This window comes from Herpailurus yagouaroundi, unplaced genomic scaffold (genome assembly GCF_014898765.1).
Source record: "Herpailurus yagouaroundi ecotype Mexico unplaced genomic scaffold, PumYag 218, whole genome shotgun sequence".
In the NCBI taxonomy this organism is placed as follows: Eukaryota; Metazoa; Chordata; class Mammalia; order Carnivora; family Felidae; genus Herpailurus; species Herpailurus yagouaroundi.
In genome coordinates, this window is record NW_024412449.1 from 4,053,944 (window position 1) to 4,075,296 (window position 21,353).

General features: G+C 40.4%; 1 protein-coding gene and 1 long non-coding RNA gene across 15 annotated transcripts in view; one reads left to right on the forward strand and one right to left on the reverse strand.

The window, feature by feature from the left end:
• The window catches only part of IRAG1 (inositol 1,4,5-triphosphate receptor associated 1), a 125,298-nt gene extending 111,289 nt beyond the window's left edge, over window positions 1–14,009 (forward strand). For 8 of the 13 annotated variants that reach the window (XM_040456884.1, XM_040456872.1, XM_040456875.1 and 5 more), the window contains 4 exons: window positions 2,773–2,850; window positions 3,758–3,874; window positions 5,283–5,417; window positions 10,592–14,009. In XM_040456884.1, coding sequence (XP_040312818.1) covers window positions 2,773–2,850; window positions 3,758–3,874; window positions 5,283–5,417; window positions 10,592–10,835 — 574 coding nt within the window. In that variant the 3' untranslated portion in view covers window positions 10,836–14,009. The remainder of the gene's footprint in view (window positions 1–2,772; window positions 2,851–3,757; window positions 3,875–5,282; window positions 5,418–10,591) is intronic. The other 5 variants (XM_040456879.1, XM_040456881.1, XM_040456883.1 and 2 more) reach the window with 2 other exon arrangements.
• Window positions 1–21,353, reverse strand: part of LOC121018225 (uncharacterized) — a 190,622-nt gene that overhangs the window by 127,430 nt on the left and 41,839 nt on the right. The window lies entirely within an intron of this gene.

Consider the following 21,353-nt stretch of genomic DNA (forward strand, 5'->3'; position numbering starts at 1 on the left):
GTTTCCTTTGCTGTGCAGAAGCTTTTTATCTTCATAAGGTCCCAGTAATTCACTTTTGCTTTTAATTCCCTTGCCTTTGGGGATGTGTCGAGTAAGAGATTGCTACGGACTGGAGAGTGTGATGCTAAGTGAAATAAGCCATACAGAGAAAGACAGATACCATATGGTTTCACTCTTGTGTGGATCCTGAGAAACTTAACAGGAACCCATGGGGGAGGGGAAGGAAAAAAAAAAAAGACGTTAGAGTGGGAGAGAGCCAAAGCATAAGAGACTGTTGAGAACTGAGAACAAACTAAGGGTTGATGGGGGGTGGGAGGGAGGAGAGGGTGGGTGATGGGTATTGAGGAGGGCACCTTTTGGGATGAGCACTGGGTGTTGTATGGAAACCAATTTGACAATAAACCTCATATATAAAAAATAAAAAAAAATAAAAAATAAAGGGTCACTGAAATGGGTTTCCTGGATCTACCAGGGAAAAGATTTAGTCTCCAGAGAGCAGTGACCTGAGGACAGTGAAAGTTTGAATTCCTTTGATTCTGAAATGTCAGAGTAATATAAATCAAGCTCTCCATTAAAGATGTAAATAATCACCTGGTATTTATCAGCTTGGATATTTTTATGGATCAGGTTTGAAAGAACCTCAGATTGCTCCCAAAATTTACCAATAAATTTGTTACATAACTAATTGTGATGATGATGATGATGATAATAAATATCAGTTGAGTAACATATTCCAAAAAATTTACTTATATTTCTTTTTTTTTAATGTTTATTTATTTTTGAGACAGAGAGACAGAGTGAGTGGGGGAAGGGCAGAGAGAGAGGGAGAAGGAATCCCAAGCAGGCTCCACAGTGTCAGTGTAGAGTCCAATGCAGGGCCTGAACTCGTGAGTGGTGAGATCATGACCTGAGCCAAAACCAAAAGTCAGACACTTAATTCACTGAGCCAGGTGCCCCTTCCGTTTCTTCACTGATTCCTATCCTACTATCATCAGGTACATATAATATTATCCTCATTTTACAGTTGAAGAATCTAAAGTTCAGTAAGAGTTAAGAATTTGCATATATTGGAGCTGGAATTTGAACCCATGTTTGCCTCATGTAGGTTCTTTTCCTCTACACTCCACTATCCTCCTTCATGCATGTTTGTCACTAACCTCTTGGGTTGTCAGCAGCAGGTAAAAGAAATTAAAAGCCTGATATCGCTATTTCATTTCTAATATATAAATATATTTCATAAAAGAATTGCTTTCCCTGCCCTTGGCTGTAACTATGTTTTTCTTCTCTGTTCCAATCATTTGCACAAATAGGAAACTGCACATTAGGCAAAGGTCACATGGAAGGGAGTGGATAATGTAATTTGCAAAAGGAGAAATGTTATGAATAGCTGATATTTTTAGAGTGTTATCTTTCTTGTTCACAATGGGTTTTGGTTTCCATCCTGATGAAATGTAAATTTTACAAGGTCTGAGGAAAACTATGAGGTGGGAAACTGATGCCAAGAATGAGAAAATATAAGGCTCACTCGTAAAGCCTATCTGAGAGGTGCGGGCAAATAGCAGCTGCGGTCTTTCAGAGTCCTGGCTGAAAAGCTCAGCTCACTGTTTTGCCTTGTTTGAGGGCTCCTCCAAGACATGACTCCCATTGGGATTTCAGACATGTAGGTGGGCTGCAGGATTTATAGGGGAGGCATGGCCATCAGGATACTTCCTTTAAACTCATGCTCCCATACTTCAAATGGACTCCTAGCACTGCCAGCCATCCTACTATGATTTTCTAGCATATTTGTTTTCCTCCTTCTCACATGACTCATTCATACCTTCTCCTCTCTTCTCAAATGTTCTTAGGCCTCTCTGCCACTCACTCTCAGCATATGACCTTGTCTTACTTACATTTTATAGAGAAAATTTAAGCTATTAGATAGGAACCCTCTCCTCTTCCTTCACCAGATCCCCAGCCCACCATCTTCAATCTCTTTCCTCCCTTTGGAGGAAAGTTTATCTACCTTTCTAAGGTAGGTCTTTCCTACCTCTCTTTTCAAATAATTTGTTCCTTTGGTCATCCCCTTTCTCTCATCCCTTCGACTGGAACATTTATATCCAAATTCAAATGTGCTTTCATCCCTTGACCCACTTCTTCAGCTATGTATCTTCACAACACACTCTTTTACTCTCCTTTCCAATCAAATTATTGTGTCTAGATCTTCCTCTTTCTCATCATTTCAATCTGTCTTTGGCTCCTATCATTTCACTAAAGCTCCTCTTGACCTCCATATTATCAAATCTAATAATCACTTTTTCTGGACTCATCTGACGTGGACTCTCAGAAGTGAATGTGTGACACACTTAACTCTTCCTCCTTGACATGCTCTCCTCTCTTGGTTCCCAGGACTTCACAACTCTTCTGGTTTCCACTTACCTCTCTGGCTGCTACTCCTCAGTCTCCTCTGTAGGTTCTTTCTCCACCTGAGCTAACAGCAGAGCTGCTCAGAGCTTGGTTCTGGGTCCTCTTCTCATGTTTCCTCATACTGTCTCCCTAGACAATCTTATCCATTCCCCTGGCTTTAAATGTCATCTATATTCTGATGACACCAAACGGTATCTCTAGCCTCTAGAGCTCTTCTCCAACTCACTTTGGTATATCCAACTACCTACTTGACATCTCCACCTGGATACTTCACTGGCATGGAAAATTTATCTTGTCCAAAAGCTAACTCCTGCCTCATTGCCTCTTTTTAGTTCTTCAAATATCTTTGCATCTTTTGTGTCTCAGGGTCTGCACATATCCTGCAACCTCCCCCGAGGATGATCTCCCCTCTGCTACAGATATGGCTGACTTTTCACCTTTCAGGTCTGTGTTTCAGTTACTCCACTTCAGAGAGGTCTTTTATGAGCATTCAATCTAAGAATATCCTCCCCTTATTGTTTTCTGCACCACAGAGTTTGTTTCTTTCATAAAAGTTATCACAATCTATAATTAACTACATATTTTTTTCCTTCCTCTTTTGGGGCATTCTCTCCCGCTAAGCTCATGTTGAAAAATGCTTTTTTTTTTTTTTTTTTAATTATCTGATGTATCCCTAGCACATTGCAAGGTGCCTGTGACTTAGTCAGTACTCAGTAGATATTTAAATGAATGAAGCAAAAGATGGACTACAGGAATGGAATAACTCTGAACATTTTGGTCCACCTCCATCTTCCTAATCTAAGTGCTGTGGAGCTCCCAAAAACCATCTGTCCACTTATAGCATCTCCTGGAGTAAGAATAAAGGTGGATTTCAGAGCATGAAGAAAAAGGGACCTGGGATAATACCCAAACATTATTTGATGTTTGGATGTCTAGGGAGGGTTCTTGGGCGAGGACCTTTATAAAATCTTGTCTCAAAGTAGAAGGATTGAAATGAACTCAATCAGGGCGCCTGGGTGGCGCAGTCGGTTAAGGGTCCGACTTCAGCCAGGTCACGATCTCGCGGTCCGTGAGTTCGAGCCCCGCGTCAGGCTCTGGGCTGATGGCTCAGAGCCTGGAGCCTGTTTCCGATTCTGTGTCTCCCTCTCTCTCTGCCCCTCCCCCGTTCATGCTCTGTCTCTCTCTGTCCCAAAAATAAATAAACATTGAAAAAAAATTAAAAAAAAAAATGAACTCAATCAAGAATGAGTTTCCTCACTTCTGATCAGGAATCAGGCCAAAGACATGGTTTGGTTTTCAGACACCGAGTCTTTCCCTGAAAGGACACCCTGTACTTCCCTCTTCTCACTAGTGGAAAGACAAATGCAGACCCAGATTGTGAAGCCTCTGCTCCCATGCCAACTTTGAGCTGCGTGGAGATTAGCCAGGAGACTACGGCCAGGATGGAGGAAGAAGCTTACAACAAGGGGTGAGTCAGACTTTGTCCACCCAGAGGTCACCTGGTAGGTCTCAGAAGATACCTTGCCATGTGCTTTTCCTGTTTCTTAGAGGATTTAGGGAAGAAACCAGTGGCCCTAGGACCTCCTTGCTTCAGTAAGGAACTACTGAAAAGAGCAGTACTGTTCCACAGGAAGGACAGGAGGAAGCAGGGTGAGAGGGTGTGGTTAGGCAATAATTAGACTGCCCTCTTTTTAGGCAGAAAGCCACCAGGATGCCACTGCTCAGAATGGTCTGGAACTAAGGCCCCTGGGTGGGTTCCTCTTGGTGGTGCCTGAGGCTTCCTGACACGTGCTCAGAGGAGTCATATTGCTACCAACAATCCCAGGAGCAGCTGTAACTCTACTTCTTAGAACTTCCCCTGTCATCTCTTCTTCCTGTAAACTGGAGTCCTCTCAACTTCCAACTGTCCCCTATTGAGCTTCAATAACACTGTGGCCCATTGTCAGTCACTGAGGGGACGGAGTACTGAGGAGGGCCCAAGTCCATCCAGGTAGAGAATTATCTCTAACATAATTCTGGCATAGCATCCTTTTCTTCACATCCATTTCTACACATCCATTTCTTCACATTTCTGTGAAGAAAGTCTTCACAGCTTCTGAGAGAGACATAGCTTCCCACTTACATGGAACTTGTGGGCATCTATATGGCAGTCATATACAATGTGGTGGGATTCCCCTAGCCAAACTGAGCTTGCCTTAAACATTCAGCTGTAGGACAATCAAAAAGAATATGTTCAGGGTAATACTGATCCTACAAGAATAACATCAGAAGGATGTCTCTTTGGAAGCCATCTTTTTTACCCACAACTATCCTCTATACTAAGCATGTATGGGGGTAAATACCTCCTTTGACTTTGTAAACATTTACTGAGTACCTCCCTAGGCCTAGTATGTGCTTATCACTTCCATAAAACTTCCCAACAAGCTATTGTGATGGGTGTCACCTTCCCTAGGTCAAGCTATATGCCCGGCACTGCCTCAAAACATTCCCATAGCCATGAAATGGGGGCCACCCTGTCCATTTTATAGGTGAAAAGCTGAAGCATCCAGGTTACACAGAAAGCAAACACACTGTTCTCCCTGCTGAATATTTTGTAGGATAAGAACCCAATCAGGAGACTCTGCACCTACATTTTTCCCTGTCAATTTTGCCACATATTCACATATAAACAGGAAAGATGAGTGAGGAATGAGGGGAAATTGCACTGACATGAGCCACCTTGGGATTCAGTGGAGCTTCCCAGCTTTTTCCTGTTGTGTAGAACTACAGGAAGTGTATAATTATTGGAGGTGTTCAAGTTCCCACCTCTAGGAACTCAGGAAAGGATGCTCTGTGCCTCGCCTTTCCAGACTCCATTGTTCCTTTTCACCCTGCAGATACCAGGAAGGTCTAAAGAAGACCAAAGAGCTTCAAGACCTGAAGGAAGAGGAAGAAGAACAGAAAGGTGAGAGTCTTGAGGAAGCTGAAGAGGCAGAAGAAACTGAGGAAGAGGAAAAGAACCAAAGAAGCAGGTTGGAGCCCTTGCCATTGCTGAAATGGGTCACAATTTATTTAACTGCACAGCATCCTGAGAGGTGCTACTCCAGGGCAACAGTGGGTCTAGGGTCCAAGTGAGCAGCCAATAGAAACCAAGAAGGGCACTTATTTTGGGAAAGAAGCAGAGGAAGGAGCCAAAATAGTTAAAAAAGAAATGTTTTCAAGAGCTGAGGGGTCAGAGGTGGTCAAGAGTGAGGCCAACAGCAATCAAGAACTTAGGACTAAGAAACTGACTGGAGTCCCCCCTAGCCCAACCACAGTTAGCTCATTTCCCAGATATTCCCATGAAAGAGCCAAGGTTAAGGGAGCTGTCATGAAGCCTTAGAGGTGGTTTCTTACAGGAACAGGAGCAGAGAGAACACATAGGGGTAGGAGACCCACTCAACTCATTGGCAAAGGTGAGTCTCCAACAGGTTCCACTTGGATTGGAAATACTTGGGCTTTCTTTTTTGATATACTTTATACTTCGAGTGTCTGTTTCCCTAAATCGGGGGAAAACATTAAACATGTAAACAAATATTGAATAGATCCTGCATCTTGTCCTAATTGTGCCCTCATAAGGGTCCTGGATTTTAACCATAGCCCCAATTTCATACATTCTGCCTCACTGTTTCTATTAGTCTTCAGTTTTGATTTTTAGAAATGTGGTTATAGAAAACCTGGAACACTTCATTAAAATCTTTGTTTTTAGAGCCCGCCCCCCCCCGAGCTATCTTGGAGTCCAGGGTGGCTCCTGCCAAAATGATAATTATCTATTCAGCTGCTAAAATTCAAACAGGGTATGTGTCTGTGCCTCATTGCTTGACCAGTTAGTTTGAAATCACATGTGTGCAGTGAGTAAGTTAATAGAATAAAGATTAGAAGTGAGACAGATATGCTTCAAAGCACATAGGAACAGTCAATAGAGCCCATTTGGTGGAAGATTCAGCCAGAGTGAGAGGTCTCAGCCTGCATGGGTCAAGCCTAGTGTTCAAGGGAAGAGCAGTCTAGGAGAGCTGGAGAAAATCCTTCCCTGTTGAAAGCAAACCTATGCTAGGATGCACCATCTCCCCTAATGAAAGAACCCCTAAGTTTTGACAGTGAAAGCACAGTCCCTACTCCAAGCAACTGGATTCTAGTCTCCTTACATCTCTCCCTCTTGGGGGTCCCCTGCTCTTATTTATTTTATTTTATTTTTTTTAATTTACATCCAAATTAGTTAGCATATAGTGCAACAATGATTTCAGGAGTAGATTCCTTAAGGAATCTACCTCTGCTCTTATTTTTTAGAGATCACTACATTTTTTTAGAGGTCACTTTAATGTAGTCAAGCCCAGGCCTGGACAACAGCTCTTTCTTTGGCTTCTTTGAATACAGCTAAGACAGGCTAGAACTTCTAACACTTCCACATACCAAGAAAGAACAAAAGAAAATTAAATAGGGTACATGGGATATCAACAGTTTGGTTTACAAAGCACAGGACTGGAATCCTTATCTAGCTAATTTGATCTCAGCCAATGAGTAGCTCTGTCCCATTTTGTGAAACCGCAGGGGAAGTAAGTCTGGGCCTGAGTCCCTCTCTGTCTATCTCCTGGTCAGCAGCACATGGCAATGGCTGTCTTTCACATCCATCATCCAAAAGTGTCCTCTTGGTCCTGCCAATCCTGAGAGGACTTGTTCTCTCTCCTAACCTTTTCTCCCTCCTTGATTTACTTTTTGATCTTGAGAACATGCTTGTATCTTAAATGATGGATACCAGACATCAGCACAGACTTCAAAAGTGTCCTTGTCCTTCATTACAGGGGTGTAGCTTCCCCTTTTCAGGCCCAGGGTGTGGCATCATCTTCTCTGTAACAACTAACACTGCTAGCATATGAACTGCCTGCTCATAGTTATATAGAGCTCCTTCCTCACCTGTCACCAAAGGAGACTGGTTCTGAGAGCCTGTTGTCTTCAATGCCAGGCAATCATTCCTGAGTCCTGTAGACATATGGTTGCCTGCAGGCACCTGCACTCAAACATGATTTTCCCCATGAAATTTTGGCATTGCATTAATAAGGAAGGTCTAAAGTTATTAAAAGTTCCACATCCTAATTAATGTATTTTAAAAATACTGGGCTAACCCCAGCAGTGAACCTTAGTTAAGAGATTCCACATCAAACACTATAGTCTTTTTTGTCTGAATTTCTCCTCTGTTATAATAATATACAGTTGACCCCTGAACAATGTGAGGGTTAGGGGTATCCATCCTCCACACAGTAAAAAACCCACGTATAACATTTGATTCCTCAAAAACTTACTACTAATTGCATACTGTTGACCTAAAGCCTTACCAATAATAGTTAACACATATTTTGTATGTTATACATATTATACAGTGTATTTTTACAATAAAGTAAGCTTGAGAAAGGAAAATGTTATTAAGAAAATTGTAAGGAAGAGAAAATACATTTACAGTACTATATTGTATTTATTTTTTTAAATGTTGCATAAAAGTGGGTCCATACAGTTCCAACTTGTTCAAGCATTAATTGTATAATAATGTAATCTGTTATAAATAGTATTTTCTGGAGTATCAGCTTAAATGAACATAGGGTGAATCAACCCAATATCTTAACTATATTAAAATAGAGAATACAGTCTTCTGACATTTATATGATACATTAAACAAGAGAAACAAAGTGCAATAGAAAATGTTAGCCTTTTCTGCCTATTCAAATCTGCTCCATGGGGTTAAGATAATGTTAGGCAGATTCCTTTACTTTTCCGGTAACTCTCAGAAAGCAGAACTCCTCTTGTCAAGTTTAAGTTCCAAGAATAATCTCATTTCATTAATTAAAATAGCCAGTTCCCTAAAATAGTCAAAAGCCTGAACTTAAAAATTGAACCTCTTTTCTCCCCCAACTCGTCTGCTTCAAGAAGGAAGCCTATATAGCAGGCAGGGGAGCATGGTTTCTTTGTCTCTACCCTCCCCCCTGCCTAAGCTTCACCAAATGCAGCACCTGACTCTCTAGAATCAATTCTGGGAAAGGGAATTGAGATGAAGGGGTAGGAAAGGTATTACTTGAATTGTACTGTGAGCAGGCTCCAGGGCTTGGCAGGGGTTTAAAGCTGACTTGCTGACTTTGATTAGTGTATTGCTTTATGGGACCTCTAGAGAAAACTACTCCTCCCACCTCCCAGCATACACACACATTCACACCGTGGCTGAGATCCGCTCAGCTGCTGGTCCCTCTATGAGGTTGAATGCATGTCTTTTAGCTAGCTGGCCACTTAAAATCCCTCTCAGTCCTCAGGTAGCTGGAAGTATATCTTTACTGTTCAGCTTTTAGGTAGAAATTTTGAGCAGGATCTGTGATGCCCCAAGCCATCTCTCCTTATCCTAACTATATCCAGTCAAGGTGAAACATGTACCTTTGGCCCACTATGGGTAGGATAGTTTTCTCTATCATGGCCCACTATTCTGATGCCATCAAGCACATCAGAAAGATTTTTGCTCTTCGAATTGCTCATGTGTGAGGCACACACCAGTCCACTGTGTCCCCCAGACCTCAACATGTTGAATTCTCCAGCAGTGTCTCTGAAGCCCCTCTCCCTAGGCCCAGGTGAAGGGGAAGCCACTTCACCCCTCCCTATAGGAGATTTAAAAAAATTGATTTCCACAGGGATTCCATTTCTAATCTAATTCTATTTCTTATTCTTTTATAAGCTAGAAATTGGGGACCAGCTAAGGGTCACAAAGCTAGATCTTGGCATCCTCCTCTGAAGTCCCACTTAAGAGTAGGGTTACAGTGGGATTCTCCCAACCCTAGATGCTTGTTTTGGAGCATGGAATATGGCCCAAAAGGACTGCATTTTAGCATCCAATTATATCTAAGTAGAAACTAAGGACTCTAAATAGGGATGAAAGAAAAAAATCTTCCATTTCCAAGCTATCCCTTCCCAACAGTTGTGAAAATGGCCAGTGAATTTCACCTCAGCTAATGTGCGCTGTTTGGCTTTGCTTAACTCTTCCTGAAACAATCATTGAATAGTTTCCATGTGGAAGAGAAACCAATCAGTACCTTAGCATCCAAGACAGGCACTCAGAGCCTCTGGTCTCTTTCCAAGGAAGGTATTTGTTGAGTTTTTTCCATGGGTCATTAAGCATATTTTTTCTACAAACTATATTAGAGCTGTCTACTTCTCAGCAAATGGCCCACATATTTCGGTATCTACGTGAGCCTTCAGAAAGCCTTCTTGTCACTTTTCTCACCTCCTCCATTTGGTGATCCTCAGTAACCTTATTTTTTACATTATTATAAAACATAGATCAGGGATTGGAAACAGAAAAAATTCTAGCCTAATGAATGTGTGCAGGATTTCCCTACAGAGCTTGAAGAATAGATTCTGTAAAGCAGGCCATATGACCAAGTGTCTTTTCACTAGGCTACAAAGAGAGAGGGGAAGTTGAAAGGCAATTGGGAAGAGAGCAAGAAGGAAAGGGGGAATGAGGCAGCCAGAAAATGGAGAGGGAGACAGATGAAAGGGAAGGAGGAAAGAGAAAAAAGAGAGTGGAGAAGGGAGAAGAAGAAGAAGAAGAAGAAGAAGAAGAAGAAGAAGAAGAAGAAAGGATTAATGAAGAGAATGAAGACTAATGGTGTTGAGAAAACATCTGGAATAAGCCACTGAGAGGTTGCTAGAGGCTACTAGTCTTCTGGTTGCCCCTGGGATGGTTTGAAGTGAACTCTTGAGGTTGATTTGGTTCCTTGTCATTTATCATTGAACATGGAGGGTCTTCTAAGGGTTTAGCACAGCTCTTCTATTCTGAACACAGTCAGATGTGGAACAAAATATGCACTGGAGCACAGAGACAGGGGACAGAGTAGAACTTGAAACTGATCACTAAATAACACTAAGTGCAGAAAAGATGCTGGTCCCATCTGCATGCAAGGGAGTGTGGGTCAGCTAACCTTGTATCCTGGGGTTGGGAGAGTTCAGACATTAATGATCATCTCATGAATAGATCAGGGTATGTATGTATGTATGTATGATCAAACAAGTAAATGGAGTATTCTAGCCCAGGAGCTCCCAACATCAAGGCTATGGACTGGTGGCATCAGAATCACCTGGGGAAAAATTTTAATGTGCCCAATATACTAAGCCCTTCTCCTATTTTTTCATTTGACAGCAAACTTGAAGAATTGGTTCATTTCTTACAAGTCATGTATCCCAAACTGTGTCAGCACTGGCAAGTCATCTGGATGATGGCCACAGTGATGCTGGTCTTGACTGTTGTGTTGGGACTCTACAGTTCCTATAACTCTTGTGTGGAGCAGGCTGATGGGCCCCATGGGAGATCAACTTGCTCGGCAGCCCAGAGGGACTCGTGGTGGAGCTCAGGACTCCAGCATGAGCAACCTGCAGAGCAGTAGGAAACCTGACACCCAGTCAGTGCCCTGCTCCAGCACATAGCTGACTGCTCTTTTCCCAAGCATATGTTTCAGGCCAGTTGTGGGCATGCTGGCACCAGCCTATCAGGAAATAAGCAGGGTTCTTTCATACTCAGCAACCGTGTGGGAGCTATGCATACACAGTAACTGATGTTTTTGGAGGATCAACAAAACTGCCCTGGGAACACTTCTGGCGGATGAAGTCACCTTCACCAAGGAACTCTAACAGAAGGGAAAGTCATCTGCCCCTAGCTCAGATGGCAGGGGGAAATAAAACACCTTCACTGCAGAAAACAGTAAGAAGTTCACTCTCCCTCCCCTTTTTCCTCTCTGTAGTCAGAAATCAAGAAGAATTATGCCCAAAGGCTAACTCTGACCTTGAGGATCAGACCTAGAATTTGGAGTCAACATGAATATCATCCCATTTCCCATCTCATTCTCACTGACTCTTCTTCAGCCTCCCTGCCTCCCCTTTGGAACCAGAGTTTCTCTTTACAGAAGTAGGGAAGGTTTCTCAGAAAAATATTTAGGCTGAATTTAGATCAGTGCTTGAAATGAAATGGGAAGATGTGAGTTAACATATATGCATCTGTATGCACACACAGCACACACATACACATAGCATGCATGTGCATGAAGCCAACAACCCTCCAAACGTGTGCTCTAGGTGTGTGTTCTGGATAAAACAACCCACAGATTTTTCACTAGGTGTGGGGCAGTCACCAGGCACCTGTTCAATGAGCTCTCCACATTGATTTAAGATGTTTGAAGACACTGAAAACTCATGGCTGCAACAGTGAACTTGCTGGTCGCCATTTCAAGTGCTAATTCTAAGCTGTTGTACAACAGTCTATTCCCTATTTGTCCTCTACCATTGAGAACCCACCTCTCATGTGTGATTTTAGCCCTCGTGTGCCCACAACCACATGTGCAGTTGCACCTTAGTGCTTCAGTTCAAATGGGTTTCCAACCCAAGTACACATTTCAGAGCATTCTAATTGTTCACCATAAAACTGAGGGAGCACATCCCATTTCCAATTTGACTTCTTGCTCCACCTTTACAGCCACTGCCTTCATTCATCCCTTATCAGTTTTGAGGGGTGTTGGTTTCTTGTGGGTTTTATTGTTCTGCTCTTGTTTTTGTTTTGTTGTTGATGTTGTTTGTTTTGTTGCTAACACTCATATAGAACTTACTATGAGCCAAACACTGTTCTATGTATTATATAGGTATTAATTCATTTAATCCTCAAAAAAAAAAAAGAAAGAAGAAAAGAAAAGAAAAAACAATGAGGTGGGTACCACCCTCCCCATTTTCAGATAAGGAAACTGAAGCACAAAAAACACAACTAACTTGCCAAGGACATCCAGTTAGTAAATTATGGGCCTGGAACTCATATCCAGGCAGACTGGCCCCTGCACAAAATTGCCTTTTCCAATGGTCTCCTAACTGCATGCCTTATGTTTCACTCCCACTTCCCCAAGTAGCCCTCCAACCACTCCAAACTATTTCTGGTTCCCAGACTAAACTGTTTTCTCATAGTTCTGTTCCTCCACTCACTAGTTTTTCTTTTGCCATTCTCCTCTTTTCTGCTGGTCATCCTTCAGGACCAAGTGCAAAAATTATCCCTGACGCACAGGCTTTGATGGCTTCCCTCCAACTTCCTACCATACCCCACATAATAGGTTACACCCTCCTCTGCTGACACTTTTTAAACATCTTCATTATTTACTGTTGTGACAGTATATCACAATGACTTATTTAAGTGTCTGTCTCCCTATTTTTCCTCAAAGACAAGAACCATATCTTACCCATTCTCTGGGGTAGGTACCTAGCATGATGGCTGCTGATGTATGGGAGGGTGTTATTAAATGTTGATCAAAAGAACAAGTGAGCATTCAAGGTTGTGGAGAGTAGCCTGGGGAAGCTGACATTTTGCATACCTCCCAGTTCTAGCACCATCATTGCCACTATCTCAGTGAGAAAAATAACATCTTTATTAGCTTCAATTTATTCTAATATTTTTCAGTCTACTCTGTGAGAGAGCAGAAATGAGACCTAACTAGCAACACAATTTCCAAGCTCAAGGACTGGGCTTGATGCAACCACTCCTTTCAGAAAGACCCACCTAGATCAGCCCTACTATAAAACAGCATGCTGTTGTTGCGGAGGGGGAAGGGGTGGGGAGCAGGGGCGGGGAGGGTAATGGCATCCTTTACAGTGACTAAAAAACCACTGTGGGAGAAGCCCAAGCCAGGGTTGACCAAGAAAGTGCCATTAAGGTAAAGAGGTGTAGATCAAAGCAGAGGGACTTTGGGGATTTGGATGGATGGTTTTCCCTGCCTATTCCAGGGGGACTGGACACACTGAAAAATCTTTTAGGCCCTCAGAGCCACAGACACGATGCAAATGGAGCTCCAGAGACAGTAGCTGTGGGGCAGGACTCTATACTGGCAATGTCCAGTCTTAGCCTCCCTTATAGAAGGACCAGGCTGAACTGGCCCATTGTCCACTTGGCCGCAGGGTTCCAACCTTTGTTACCAATTAAAACAAAGGTCAGGAGAACAGCTACAGTGAGCTCCTGAACCTCCAGCTGCTCCACAGAAAAACCTTCAAGAGTACTTCCAGACATAGGCCCTCACCCAAAGTGCTCTATGAGTAAGAGAGGTTGAAGAAAAGAACTGTAAGAGTAACCACATTTCCAAGGGCATTCCTGAAAAAGTACTCACTGGCATTTCTTTTTTGAAAAGCAAAGATCGATCTGAAGCAGTTGGAATGTTTCCAAAGCAACAATGAAATGGAGAGAAATGGCCCCTGTATTTCCAATGGTGATATTGATCTAAAATAAAAATTCCCCTCAAAATGTCTCTGAAGTCTGACATTTCTGCTTAGCCCTAGGACTCTGGGTGCCTACCTTGAGTTTCAGAGTGATGTGTTGTTTGTGTCATTTTTGTTATCACTTCTTAAAAGGGCCTTCACTTTCTGGCTACCACAAAATCCTGTGTACAGCCTGGAAGAGTAAATGGAGAGGGAGATGCTGGATTTATGTATAACTGACTGTCAGTTCCTAATGTTAAACCTCACACAGGTGTGCTAGCATTAAACTACAGAGTGTCACATACCTGAGTTTGAAAATAAAAGCACCTTTCCAAACCTTTTGCAGTAGCCAAATGCCTCCTCATTTTCTGGAGCTAAGCCACAGTCTTACCCCAACCCTGAGTCAGATCCTCTTGGATATTAGTGCCTCCCAGAACCAAGCCAAAAGTCCCCAGCCCTTGGGTCACTATACTATAGGTTACCTCTTAGGGGCTGAATTGGTTCTTTTCTCTCTCCACTTCCTCATTCCTGATACTAGTTTCCTACACCTTCCTGGTTCATGATTTCTTTTTCGGGTATACAATACAATGATTCAACAATTCCATAGATTTCTCAGTGCTCATTGAAATAGTGTACTCTTAATCCCCTTTATTTCACCCATTCCCCTCCCACCTCCCCTTTGGCCACAACTAGTTTGTCCTCTGTACTTAAGAATCTGTTTTGTGTGTATGTCTCTTTTAATTTTTTTAAATTAATACATTTTGCTGTGCTAGAGACTGCTAAATTTTCACCAACGTGATTTCCACAGCTAGACTACATTTTTCAGTTTTTCTTCCAGCCAGATGTAAGGGAATATAGACCCTCCAGATATAATTTCCTAAAAACAGACTCTCCTACCCAATATTTCACATTGCCTTTATTCCCCCTCTGCCTACTAAATTCAGAGGATTTAGTTGGGGACCTGAGGTCTAAGAAGATGTCAGGACCACTAGATGGAAGCTGGATCTTTGAATGGCCACTCACAGAATTCAACTGTGACATAAGCAAAAAATCAAATAGTGTATTAAGCCACTGAAATTCAGGAATATTTGTTCTAGTAGTTAGCCTACTCTGACTAATGTATAGATTTGAGCCAGAAATGGGGTGCTTCAATGGCAAATTTGCAAAATATGAGGCATTGGTTTAGCAGTCAAGTAGCAAAAAAACAAGAAAACTAATATCAGGAGCTAGAATTATGGTGACACATGTAGTGAATAGAACAAAAATACTTGACAAGGGGTTACCCATGATAACTTGAAAGGCAGTCCATGGGCAGCCTATAGCCCTAGGAGAAATGGTCAGAATAAGCCCAAGTATTGAAGTATGTGATCCTTTATTGGCTGCCTTTGGCAAGGTATTGTAAAAAAAAAAAAAATGCACTCAGGAAAAAAATGGCTATTTGGAAGTGGAAAAGAAAAAAGAATACATATTTTTAGATTGAAGGGTTAGAAAGCCTGTTTCTAAACTCCAAACAGTAAGGATAAAAATAGCTTTCAGTGGGAAAGAACCAATAAAATTTTTCAGTTGAACTCAAATCAACTCAGCCTATGGCAAAGGCCAGATTAAAGATGTGTCCCTGCAGGGGCGCCTGGGTGGCGCAGTCGGTTAAGCGTCCGACTTCAGCCAGGTCACGATCTCGCGGTTCGTGAGTTCCAGCCCCGCGTCAGGCTCTGGGCTGATGGCTCGGAGCCTGGAGCCTGCTTCCGATTCTGTGTCTCCCTCTCTCTGCCCCTCCCCCGTTCATGCTCTGTCTCTCTCTGTCCCAAAAATAAATAAAAACGTTGAAAAAAAAATTTAAAGATGTGTCCCTTCCACCTGTAATTTCAAATGAACTCAGTGTAGGAACCATTAAATTAAAGAAAGAGTGGGATGGAGCTGAGAAAATAAGGAAATACATCTTGAGAATTATGACTGAGAAAGGATTTGGGCTATGATTATTAGCACATGGAATCAAATGAAAGCAAAAGATCAGAAATCTAGGTTTGTGAGGGAATTGTACTTTCAAAGAAACACAAGCCAAGATGGAAAAGTTCAATTGTTCAAATTAGAAAACAACTTTTGCCATCTTCAGCTTACAACAACAGAAGGTAGACTACTACCTCCCACCCCCGCCACAGGAGGGCATACTGCTTGATCTAGCTCAAATGTGGCCAAGGATGATTATATACAATGAAGGGCTATAGAGGTCAGTGGACATGGGACATAGGAGTTTCTCCCAGAAAGCAGAATCAAGATCTAATCAAAGGTAAGTAATTGTAGTAGATGTAGAATTTCCCCCTCTCCAAAATGTCCCATCCCAATCCCTGAAACCTTTGCATATGAAATATCACTCCTGTAATGTAATATGGTAAAGTTGACCTTAAAATAGGGAAATCACCTCAGGGGGCCCAATGTAATCACATCAGCCCTTAAAAGCAGAGAGCTTTCTTTGGCTAATGGTAGACATGAAGGTCAGAGAGATTAAAGGTATGGGAAAAACCCAAAGAGTCATTGCTGTTTTGAAAATGGAATAAGTCAGATGAGAAGAAAAGCAGGCAGCTTCTTGAGCAAAGAATGGACCCCAGTTGACAGCAAGCAAGCAAATAGGGACCTCATTTCTACATCATCAAGGAAATGAATTCTGCCACCAACCTGAATGAGCATGAAAGTGGATTCTTCTCCAAGACCTCCAGGTAAGAGCACACCACAACCTACACCTTGATTTTAATCTTGTGAGACCCAGTGCAGAGAACCCAATTGAGCCCACCCAAACTTCTGACCTGTGGAACTCTAAGATAGTATAAAAGTGTTGTTTTAAGTTGCTAAGTGTACAGTAATTTCTTACATGACAATAGAAAATTAATATAGTGGCTTTTATACTGACTCTTCATTAGTATTCCAGGGTGAAGTCCTGTATCTCCCATTCTTTTCCTTTACACATGAGATTTTTTTTTGTATTGTCTATTTAATAGTTACTACATTCCACTAACAAAAGTTCTGGAAAATTGAAGTGAAATCCTTGGGGTGCTTAAGGCCAGAAAAAAAAAAGAGCTTCACATTATTCTGGTTTTTATATTACAGAAGATATTGAAATCTTTGGAAAGACCTTAAAATTTAAACATAGAATAGTTTAATGCAGTTAAGTGTCCAACTCTGGATCTCAGCTCAGGTCTTGACCTCAGGGTTGTGAGTTCAAGTTCCATGTTGGGCTCCACACTGGGTGTAAAACTTACTAAAAAAAAATGTTTCAGGTAAGCTTTTTTCTGTATTATTTTTTGCAAATTTTACTTCCAATGTAGTTAACATACTTTATATTAGTTTCAGGTGTACAATACAGTGGTTATTCAGTTCCATATTATTACTCAGGTGTTCATCAAGATAGTCCCCTTCACCTGTTTCACCCATCCCCCCCACTTATGTCCCCTCTGGTAACTATCTGTTTAATCTCTATAGTTAAAAGTCTTTTTTTTTTTTTGGTTTGTCTCTTCTGTGGGATCTACACCCTTGGTACAGTCTCCTTTTTACTCTCTGCAGATCCTGGGTTGATCTTTCTTTAATATATATCATTTTTTTTCTTTTCCTACAGTCTGGTAAAATAGTAGGAAAGTTTTATTACTGTTCAATCCTCTCAGATTTTTGATAATGTTTTTTTCCCAATTCACGAACACATGGGATATTTTTTAGTGAGGTCATCCAGATCCTGCTTGATCATTACATTTAGGGGGAAGAATCTAACATTTTTAGCTCATAGGTCACCAAACCCCAAGTGCCACAGGTGAACCTGACAGGGAAGACTGGGCATAATTCAGAAATCAAAGACTTTGAGCTAGATAGAATTCTGCATTGGTTCCCTTGAGAATAGTGATTATATTCTATGTGTGGGAGGCATAGCAAACCCTATATGAGGTAGATAAGAAGGGTAACTGCTATGTGTTCACCAGATCACTTTTCCATTTGTTCCTTGGCACACAGATAGATTATATTTTCCAGACTCCCTTGCACTTAGATGGGAAGATGGGACAGAGTTCTGGCCAATGGGAAGTGATACAGCTACTTCCAGGCCTGGTCCCTAGAGTAATTTCCAGCACAATTCTCCACACTTTCTTCCTTTATTGCTGGCTCAACCAAGAAGATCTTGGGGGAGGGCTCCAAGGTAGTAAGTAGATAATGGTAGAGCTACAACATCTCTGAATAACTGTGTGTACAAAATCTCCTCAACACAGTCTCCACCACTACCACCACCACCACTGTCAGCCATTGGATTATGACATAAGACAAATGAACTTTTAATTTCTAAGGCACAGAGATTTGGGGTTAGTTATAGCAGTTAGACTACACTGACTAATTTATTTGCTTATCTACATATTTTAGAAAACAACTAATCCATATAATATCAGGTACCATAGAATTATATTGCTATGTAACTTTTAAGTTCAGATAATTCAACTCTCTTATTTGACAGATGATAAAACTGAGGCCCAGAGAAGTTTAAGTCACTTGCTCAAACTCACACAGAAAATCAGTGTAAGAACTTAAAGCAAAATTTAGATATTACCCCTCAGTCTAGTACTCTGGGTTGTACTGTATTTCCATCTTTCATGCAATATTTCAAAATTTCTACTGTATTTGAACTTTTATTTGCATGTATCAGATTAAATATACCTTGCACTCTTATGTGCCATATCTAGGGAATAAGAAAATGGGTTGGTTTGAATGCCACATTGGCCCAAATGGATCTAACAGATATATTCAGAATATTCCATTCTAAAAGAGCAGAATACACATTATTTTCAGGTGTACATAGAACATTCTCCAGAATAGACTACATGTTAGGTCACAAAATGATTCTCAACAAATTCAAAATGATTAAAGTCATACCGTGCATCTTTTCCAACCACAATGATATCAAACTAGAAATCAACCACAAGAAAAAAATCTGGAAAGAACACAAATACATGGAGGTTAAATAACATACAATTAAATAATGGTCAACTAAAAAATCAAAGAGGAAATAAAAAAATACATGGAGACAAATGAAAATGGTCTAAAATCTTTGGGATGCAGCAAGTGTGGTTCTAAGAGGGAAGTTTATAGCAATACAGACCTACTTCAAGAAGCAAGAAAAATCTCAAACAGCCTAACCTTACACCTAAGGAGCTAGAAAAAAGAACAAACAAAACCAAAACCAGTATAAGGAAGGAAATAATAAAGATTAGAGAAGAAATAAATGAAATAGGGACTAAAAAACAAAAACAACAACAACAAAAAAATAGAACAGATCAATGAAACCAGGATGTGGTTCTCTGAAAAGATCAACAAAATTAATCAGTAGCCAGAGTCATCAAAAGAGAAAGAGAACTCAAAAAAAAAAAAAAAAAAAAAAAAAAAAGCAAGCAGAAATTAGAGAAATAACAATCAACACCTCGGAAATACAGAAGATTATAAGAGAATATTATGAAAAATTATATGCCAATTAATTGGACAAACTAGAAGAAATGGATAAATTCCTAGAAACATATAACCTACCAAAACTGAGGCAGGAAGACATAGACAATTTGAACAGATCAAATACCAGCACTGAAATTGAATTAGTAATCAAAAAACTCCCAACAAACAGAAGTCCAAGACTAGATGGCTTTAAGGGAAAATTCTACCAAACATTTTAAGTGGAGTTAATATCTGTTCTTCTCCAACTACTCAAAAATATAGGAGAGAAAGAAAACCTTCCAAATTCATTCCATGAGGCCAGCATTACCCTGATACCAAACCCACACACACACAAAAGAGAACTGCAGGCCAATATCTCTGATGAATATAAATGCAAAAATCCTCAACAAAATATTAGCAAACCAAATCCAACAATACAGTAACAAAACCATTCACCACCATCAGGTAGGATTTATTCCCAGGATGCAAGGTGGCTCAACATTTGCAAATGAATCAATGTGATACATCACATCAACAAAAGAAAGGATACAAGCCATATAATGATTTCAGTAGATGCAAAAAAAAGCATTTGACAAAGTACAACATCCATCCCTGATAAAAACCCTCAACAAAGTAGGTTTAGAGGGAACGTACCTCAACATAATAAAGCCCATTAATGAAAACCCACAGCTAACATCATACTCAATGGTGAAAAACTGAAAGCTTTCCCCCCCAAGATCAGGAACAAGATGAGGATGTCCTCTCTCACCACTTTTAGTCAACACAGTACTGGAAATCCTAACCACAGCAATCAGAAAACAAGAAATAAAAGTCATCCAAATCAGAAAGGAAAAAGTAAACCTTTCACTATTTGCAGATGACATACTATATATAGAAAACCCTAAAGACTCCACCAAAAAACTACCAGAACTAATAAATGAATTCACTAAAGTTGCAGGATACAACAGATAGAAATTTGTTGCATTTCCATACACTAATAATGAAGTAGCAGAAAGAGAAATTAAGAAAACAGTACCATTTACAATCGCACCAAAAATAATAAAACACCTAGGAATAAGAATAACCAAGGAAGTGAAAGAATTGTAGTTTGAAAATCATAAAATATTGATGAAGGAAATTGAGGATAACACAAAGAAATAGAAAGATGTTCCATGTTCATGGACTGACAGAACAAATATTGTTAAAATGTCCATATTACCTAAAGCAATCTACAGATTTAATGCAACCCCTATCAAAACACCAACAGCATTTCTCATAGAACTAGAACAAATAATCCTAAAATTTGTATAGAACCCCAAAAGACCCCCAATAGCCAAAGCAATCTTGAAAAAGAAGAACAAAACTGGAAGTATCACAATCCATATCCTACAAAGCTGTAGTAATCAAAACAGTATAGTACTGGCACAAAAAGAGACACTTAGATCAGTAGAACAGACCAGAGAATCCAGAAATAAACCCACAATTATATGGTCAATTAATCTATGACAAAGGAGGCAAGAATGTGCAAAGGGGAAAAAGACAGTCTTCAATAAATGGTGTTGGGAAAGTAGATAGCTACATGCTAAAGAATGAAAACGGACCACTCTCTTACATGCTAAAGAATGAAAATGGACCACTTTCTTACACTATATGCAAAAATAAACTCAAAATGGATTAAAGACCTAAATATGAGACCTGAAATGATAAAAATCCTGGAAGAGAACACAGGTAATAATTTCTTTGACATTGGCAGTACACATTTTTCTAGATATGTCTCCTGAGGCAAAAGCAAAAATAAACTATCAGGACTACATCAAAATGAAAAGCTTCTACACAGCAAAGGAAACAATTAACAAAACTAAAAAGGCAACCTACCAAATGGAAGAAGATATTTACAAATGACAGATCTAATAAAGGATTAGTATCCAAAATATATAAAGAACTGATACAACTTAACACCAAAAGAACTGATAGAACTTAACACCAAAAAACCCCAAATAATCCAATTTAAAAATAGAAGACATGAACAGAAATTTCTCCAAAGACATGCAGATGGCCAATAGACACATGAAAAGATGCTAAACATCACTCATCATCAGGGAAATGCAAATCAAAACTACAATGAGATATCACTACACAACTGTCAGAATGGCTAAACTCAAAAACACAAGAAACAGGTGTTGGTGAAGATGGGGAGAAAAAAAAATCCTCACATACTGTTAGGGGGAACACAAAGTGGT